Raw genomic sequence first — 7,744 nt, forward strand, 5'->3', positions numbered from 1 at the left:
CACTCCAGGCCCTTTCAGCCATGAGCCGAGGTGTCTGCTTTGCCACGGCGCTGCATGCTCCCGGCTGGGCTCGGCTCTTACAAGAGCCACTTTAGGTGAGAATGCCGCTGTGCCTGGCTTGGGGAGGGCGCCTCTGCGGGGACAGAGGGGCTCCCCTGTGATACTCCGTGGCGCATCCTCTGAGGTTCCTAGCGAGGGGCTGGCCTGCCCTCCTCGCCCCTTCACCAGAGCAGCCCGCCGCTTCACACCGAGTCTCTGTGCTTGTGATGTTTGAAGGGTGCCCAAACCTCACGTCCCTCCTAAGGCATCCCCAGGTTCACCCTGTGCAAGGCAGTCAGTCAAAGAGCAGGGGACAGTCTCACCAACTGCATGTCACCCTCCCGCATGACCCGGCCTCCTGGGTCCTGAGGATGACCCGTGATTTTCCACAGCCAGGCCGCCAGGCCATGGCAGTCTCCTGTGATCCACTCATGCAAAATTCTGTGCATGTTGGCAGATCTGGGGGCTGCTCATCAGAGGAGGGGCTGGCAGCCGCGGAGAAAGTCTAGAAGTCATCAGGGATCAGGATTGGCTGTTGCTTCTTCCCTGTGAAGCAAACTTGTATAGGAAGGGGGCACCCCCCAAAGCCTTAGCTGAATGACTGAAACACATGAACTAAAAGACCCAAGAAGCCCCTAGAGCCCTTACACTGGCAAACACTTGACCCCATGATTGCAAGATTCACAACCGAAGGTGTCTGCCAGCCTCAAAGCCTGACAGCCGTGCAAATGCTTAGTGAAGCCCGTTCTTGTCTCTGAGAGTGATTCCCAGCGGTTGGGTGTGCAGACTGAAGGCATAGTGGTCCTGCTAGGCAGATATTTGACTAAGAGGAAGCTACCAGCCAACACTTCCACCCTCTGGTTGCGGGCACGCCCGAGTCAGCCTGTGCTGCACAACTGCTGAGCTCCAGCCACGGCGAGACCTCTACCCGGGTTGTCTTTAGAATCTGACAGCTGGCAGCTTCTAACCAAGTGGGGCAGGGCTGGGGCACACACCCAGGCGGTCCTTCCTCTCTCGGGTGAGGATTCTACCTTTGGAGGTCAAGGACGGGGTGGTGGCAGGGGAGGAGGAGTCGTCCAGGCCGACGGTACCGGGGGGCAGGGAAGGATAGCCTCACCTCCAGGGATGTCCAAGCTGGACCCCGAGCATCTGCTTTCAGGCAGCAGTGGGAGAGGAGGGCAAGCAGGACTTCAGGGCCAGAACACCCAGATTGTTTCTTCTGCAGTGCTCCAACCTGGAGACGGCCATCGCTGATGCCGAGCAGCGAGGCGACTGTGCCCTCAAGGACGCCCGGGCCAAGCTGGACGAGCTGGACGGCGCTCTGCACCAGGGCAAGGAGGAGCTGGCGCGGATGCATCTTGAGTACCAGGAGCTGATAACTGTGAAAATGGCCCTGGACCTGGAGATCACCACGTACCTCAAGCTGCTGGAGAGTGAGGAGAGCAGGTGAGGGGCACATCCTTTGTCTGGGGGGAGTTTGCTCTCTGCTTTGATAGAAAGGTCAAAGGCTATTTGGCTCTGTTCAGGTTCCAGTGAAGTTAAATCACGCACCAGGCATAAATTAGACAGAAAAAGGACCAACTTGTAAAATACGGAAAGGGCCATGGGAGAGCAAGTATGGATGCCACCTCTTAGAATGCGCCCTGGCTCAGATGGGAGAGAGGCAGGGAAGAGCCATGCAAGTTCAGAGTCACTGTGGCAAGGCCTGAGGCTCAGCGAGGATGTGGGATCGTTCTTACTATCACAGTAGAGAGCAATGGGGCCGTACTTCTGTGTTGCAGATGGCCTGGAGCGTCAGGTGTCCCCAAAGAGCTCCCTACAGCAGGGTTGCTCCGGAGGGGAGGGGGGACTCGCCCTGCTGGGGAAGACTGAACCTTGGAGGTGACTCCCTGAGTAGATGGGGATTGCTCACGTTGGACTTACCTGTTCTCTCTCTATAGGATGGCTGGTGAGCACTCAAATTCTGTGAGCATTTGTAAGTACCCATTTGTCTTGGTCCGTGCTTGGTTATCCTATCAGGAGCCCAAGTAGCTCTCATTTCAAGGCACAAAGGAGAAATTGGAATCACAGGGAGAGTGGGAGTAAGGAAGGGGTTAAGGACAGAAAGAGGGTCTGGCTTCAATGGCCAAGGGAAGAAGCAACGGCCTGAGAAGAATGTTCTGAAACATGAAGGGAAAACAACAGCACATCCAGCTGCAATGATTCTGATGGCGGCACTCTTCCTCCTGAGGCCAGACGGCACGACTGCGCCCTCAGCTTACTTCTCTACAGGGAGTGCAAAGTCCTATACCGATATATAGACCCAAATCACATGAAAAAAAAAAAAAGGTTGAATGTTTGGGGTTCAGGTAAAATGAAGATACAGCTATGAATGGTGTCAACAAAGATATCTCAGAACTGAGAGACTGAAACAGAGAGAGACAGAGAGACAGAGACAGAGAGAGACAGAGGGAGACAGACAGAAAGAGAGTGAGACAGAGAGAGAGCTAAGGGAGTGGCCATGGTGCTATGATGGGCTCTGATGAGGTGGAGACTGACCAGGTCTGGGCCCCCCTTTCCAGCCGTCATCAGCAGCACCAATGGCGGAGCAGGAGGTGCTGGCTTCAGTGTGGGCTTTGGTGCCTCCAGCAGTTACAGCCACAGACCTCTGGCCCTGGAGGTGAAGACCAAGGGCAGCTGCGGCAGTGAGCTCAAGGACCTCACAGCCAAAACCTCAGGCTGTGTGGCCAAAAAGGCCTCCAGATGACAGACGGTGCTGTGAGCAGAAGGCTGTGCACTCAGCCTCCCCTCCTCTCTGTCCTCCGGTCCCTTTCCCAGCCAGGAAGTGTTTTCTCTATCACTGGGGTCTCTACCTTTCTCCTGGCCCCTTTCCCTCAACTCAGGGAACAGCCTGGAGCAGGAAGGCCCGCAGCCGTGCACTTTCAGGAAACTATCATGCCTTCTCTCAGTGACCTCTCTCCGCTCGCTTTTTATTGGGTAGCCACACCCCACACAGGTGACCCAAGGATCCAAAATACTTCCCTGAAGCCACCTGCCAGCCCTTCTGTTGTGTCTTCTTTCAGCCTTCCCTGTCAGGGGGCCTTCGTGCTCATTCTTCTGTCTAGTCCTCTGCTGCTCCTGCAATAAAGGATCGATTGATACCATTGCCCTAGTCTGCTTCCTGTCACTATAACAGAACATTGAGGTCGGGTACTACGGGTGGAACAGGAAAGGTCGCCCCACAAGCTCATGCTGTGCTTGTGGCATTATTTTGAGGTCTGCGGAAGCTTTAGGGGATGAGGCTTGGTTAGTGGAGGAGGTCAGTGGTGGTGGGCGCCAGCCTGCTCTCTGTATTCCTGGTTCAGATGCCACCTGAGGAGTCTCCGCCACACACTCCACCTCCGTGAGCAAGTCCAAGGGACACCAATCCTCTCAACCCCTAAGCAAAACCAAACTTCCTCCCCAAAGGTGTTTCAGCCCGTAATTCATGAAGAACAGGGCTTACTTTGGCTCGCAGTTCTGCGGGTCTAAGAACTCCGCACCAGCATCTCTCCATCTTCTGTGACCTTGCTTCACAGCATGGTGAAGATGCAGATGGGGGGCGGGGCCCGAGTGGAGGGAGCTTGTCTTCAAGGCTGAGTGATGGAGGTTGTCAGGATTGCTTAATTAACTCGCTCTAGTGAGTCATTCATCCAATCCCAGGGCAGCATCTCCATGGCTCCGTTGAAGTCCAAAGATCCCACTGGAAATGAGTTTCTCCGTGACTTAGGTGGGGACAAATGTGTCCACACTTGCTCCTGTGTTTTTCTGTGTGTTGCCCAAACATCAGCCTTTACATTGGCCGAACTTCTTTTGGGGCTGACTCTTGCTTCACCCCAGGCCATCAGTCACACACGCCCTGTATCATGTGGTTTCAGCCAGGTTGGCATCAGGGGACAAACAGCTGAGGAGACTTATCACTGATGGTGGCTGCAGGGAGGGCTCAACGCTGCTTCCCACGTGGTCATGTGTGAGATGCATGATGTCACCCCACTGAGGAGACGGAGTGGAGCTTCGGTGGGACTTGTTACTCAGGTTCTCTTGGGCTTTGGAGATCCCCATACTCGACCTGGGGTCAGCCTGGTGGCTCTTCATTTCCCCTTGCAGTGGCCTCGCTTTCCTTTTCTTCTAGCACAAGCAGGAAGTTCGTGTAGGCAGGATCTTCCGGTTGCATCTGCTCCTATGGTGTGCAGCTTACAGAACAAGGATGGGGAGAGCCATTGTCTGCCGCTGAGGATACCCAAACAGACAGCACAGGCAGAGACCTGCGGGGCTCTCCATCTCCTGAGGGGAGATGAAGAGGGCAGGGGAACCCGGCAACTAGCAAGGCAGTGTGTAGCGAGTCCTCGAGCAGTGTCAGCTGCTGTGACGGAGAGCCACGTGGCACTGGGAGATGAGCCATCTTGGTGGTCTTTGTAGGGTGTGTGTGATTTCTCGAGTGGCTAGCCACCTGCTGTGAACACAGTTCTCATCATGGGCAGGCCCGTCTTTCAAGAATGAGCCTGCTGATGGGTGGCCTTCCTGTGCCTGTGGCCTGTCTGCTCCCATGCCCCACTCCCGTTGACCCATTAGCCTTTCCCTTAGCCAGCCTGACTCTTCATTCCCGGGGCCATCGTCTATTTCCCGCTTATCAGAAGCTTGCTCGTCCTTTGTAGTTGGGCTGAAGTGCCATTCCCCCCATGTGCCTGAGGTGCTCAGCTCCTCCGAGGAACAAGGCTCCAGCTGCCAGCCCAACAGCTCCCAACCCCCACTCTTCAGGTGAGCAAGCTGGAGCACAGAGGGATGAATGCTGCCTAGTGAGGGGCAGCAGGGGTGTAGACAGTACCCACCCATAAAGCTGTGATCCCCCAACCTCTGCGCTGCTCTCTCCTCCATCCTTCAACGCTCCTTTGTCACGAGGTCGTCAGGGGTGGCTCAGCTCAGGATTCATTTGGTGCAGGAATGTGCTGGTGAGCAGAGTCCTCTTCTCTGGGGAGTAAGAGCTCAGTGTAACACGAACACCCCAACGCCTCGGCACACGCGTGGGAGAAGGCCGGGTTAACAAGTTTGTGTGTTTTACAGATCCACATACTCCAAGTTATCATTTCTTATTCACACTGGACCTTTTGGTATCATCAGATGACACACTGATCCTTGGAAAGAGGCCAAGCAAAGACCAGGTCCACGGTCCCTCGGCCCGGCATTCTGGCTTTGAGTTTTGGTTCTTTTTAATTACTAGTTACAGCCCAGCACAATCACATAGTGTAGAGTGGGCTTAGCATTAGCTGGCCTTCGGTCTGATGGCCACTGCCGGGGCAACTTCTCAGCCTTGCCGGGGCGCCTTCTACCAGGCAGCATGGTTAATTCTCCTGATAACCGATATGAATCGTTAATAACAGAAGTGCCATGGGGGCATTGGGATCACATATTTGGGAGGGGGAGGGCAGAGGTGGGCGCTGGAACCCTGGGAGGTTCTGGGGTCTGTGCGCGCAGTTGGACACCCGAGCTGCGGTTCTGATTGCAGCTGTGCTTTGCCTAATGAAGACACCAGCTAGTCGTGCCACTGTGCAGACATCAGCGTGCTCGCGCCCACCCCTGAAGAGATGTGCCGGACATAGGTTGTGCACCGCAGCTGCTGGGGCACACGGCGCACCCTAAGATGCTGATTCAGCACGCAGTGTGGCTTCGCAGACACACCAAACAACCATCCACCTTGTCAAGTGTCGCCACTGCCTGTGAGTGTGTAAGCTGTGGCTGTTCACCCCGGCAGTGCACCCCGGCCTCACCGTGGACCCCCGAGTCCTACCAGTGCCTGATAGCTGGAGCCTCATGCAGTGACGGAATTTTTCAGCCTTGTCTCCCTACGGGACTGGGTCATGTAGACCTGAGTGTGCGATGTGCCACTGCTTTTGCTGGTTAGGTAACTTCATTTAGAGAGAGTCTCTCTGAAGAGCACTGGCTGGCTGAACACCCTACGTAGCCCAGGCTGGCCTTCGACTTGAAATGGTCTTCCTGTCCCTGCATCCAGAGTGCTGGGAGGCCAGCACCACGTCCTGCCCACAGGACCGTATTTCCCTGAGCCTGTGTCTATAAGGGCCTGAGTCTCTCTGTTGGATGCCCATTGGTTGGTTCAGGCCCAGGAGTCCAGCAGCAGCAGAACCGGGTGGATCTGGGCTGTGGAACGTTGCATTTCCACCCAGCAGCATAGTGCAAACCCTCTGGTGCCTCTAAGATGAGCACACACTGCCCTCTGCCAGCATCTTCTGGTACTGCACCTCCTGTGTCCCTGAGAAGAGACTCCGGGAAGCTTGGTGGTAATCCTGTGTCAGCCCAGTGCCTCTGTGGAGGAGGTGCTGCTCAGCTCCCTGGCATGCCCTGACTGGTCCTATGTCCTGTCTCCCCTTCTCCTCTCCTCTCACGGAAGGAGAAAGGAGGCCCCCTCTTAAGGAACCTCCTCACCTTCAGTAGCTAGCTGTTCTTTCACATAGCCTTTCATCAGGTGCCTGAGAACCCCGGTGCTATGTCAGAGGTCCTGGGAGTGTGTGAGGTCTGTCACTCAGCAGCACTCCCTCCTCCCAGCCTTGGCGATGAGGGCAGCCCTTGAATAACTCTGTCTCTCAAAGCAGACAAGGCAGGGAAAGTCAGTGCAGTACAGAGCTACACAGGGGCAGTCTTGGAAGGCTTCCTGGGGGAAGGGTGTGGGACAGGGTGAAGTGTTGGAGAGGGGAGCTTGGTGAAGACTCTGCAGGTCCCCAGGGCTCCATCACATACACTAGCTGCAGGGTGACGACCACATGACGGACGATTGTCCTGCACTGCCCTTCCGTCTCTAGGCTCCTCTTTGGCATCTACTTCAGCACCACGAGGGGCTGGGGTCCTTCCCACCTCCTCCTGTGCCAGCGTGCCATTGACTCCACTCCTGTGCTGTTGTTTCTCTCTCTTAGGAGGACCTATGGTCCAGACCCTCCCTCGTACTTCCCACCATCCATCCCCACAAGGCGGGGGATTTTAGGTCTGGATCTCTGAGGCTCCAGGTTCTTCTAGCTGAAACTACAGACGAAGCATCCAGTGTGAAATAAAATCCACTCAGGCCCGGAACTGCAGTGTCCAGGCTGGAAGGGACAGGCGTGTTCGTGGAAGGACCCCTGCAGCCAACCAGTGGTGCGCTGACCCCTGGCTTTGTTTCTTCTGCTACTTATAACTGTCTGTCTGCTTTGTTTGTTCCTTTTTATAGTGTGTGTGTGGGGGGGGGGGGAAGGATCGGCATGAGGGTGAAACGAGAAAAAAATGTTCAAAGTGGTGAATCCAGCAACTAGTGCCCGTGAGCCGTGGGCAAGCGGTCGTTCCGCGTTTCGCCGAGGTGTCTGCCAGGCCAGCTTCACGCCAGTGTCTGCCCCGTTCTAGTCTCACTGCGTTCTCCTCAGCCCCCAGAAGGTTCTTTCCTGGGGCGCTGGCTCCTGGGGCACTGGCCTCACAGCTTGCTCCGCACTGCCCCTCACTCACTGGAAAACCAGTGTGTCCCAGTCCTGCATCATGGTTCTCTCTGCCAGGCTCCCTGCGGGGTGTCAGCCTGCCCTCTCAGCTCTCATAGCTCCCGACTGACTCATTTCTGCAAGCCTCCTTCTGAGCTGGCAGCGGGTACCTCCGCTGTAGCCAGCCGTAAAACCCCACTTGCCTTCCAGGGACCCCTGGCAGCCAGGGAAGCGAG

General features: G+C 55.9%; 1 protein-coding gene across 2 annotated transcripts in view; it reads left to right on the forward strand.

The window, feature by feature from the left end:
• The window catches only part of LOC110566748 (keratin, type II cytoskeletal 72), a 9,821-nt gene extending 6,715 nt beyond the window's left edge, over positions 1-3,106 (forward strand). For both annotated transcript variants that reach the window (XM_060390539.1, XM_060390540.1), the window contains 3 exons: positions 1,265-1,485; positions 1,980-2,014; positions 2,601-3,106. In XM_060390539.1, coding sequence (XP_060246522.1) covers positions 1,265-1,485; positions 1,980-2,014; positions 2,601-2,785 — 441 coding nt within the window. In that variant the 3' untranslated portion in view covers positions 2,786-3,106. The remainder of the gene's footprint in view (positions 1-1,264; positions 1,486-1,979; positions 2,015-2,600) is intronic.
• The last annotated feature ends 4,638 nt before the right edge of the window (positions 3,107-7,744 follow it).

Source organism: Meriones unguiculatus, chromosome 8 (genome assembly GCF_030254825.1).
Source record: "Meriones unguiculatus strain TT.TT164.6M chromosome 8, Bangor_MerUng_6.1, whole genome shotgun sequence".
NCBI classification, from domain to species: Eukaryota; Metazoa; Chordata; class Mammalia; order Rodentia; family Muridae; genus Meriones; species Meriones unguiculatus.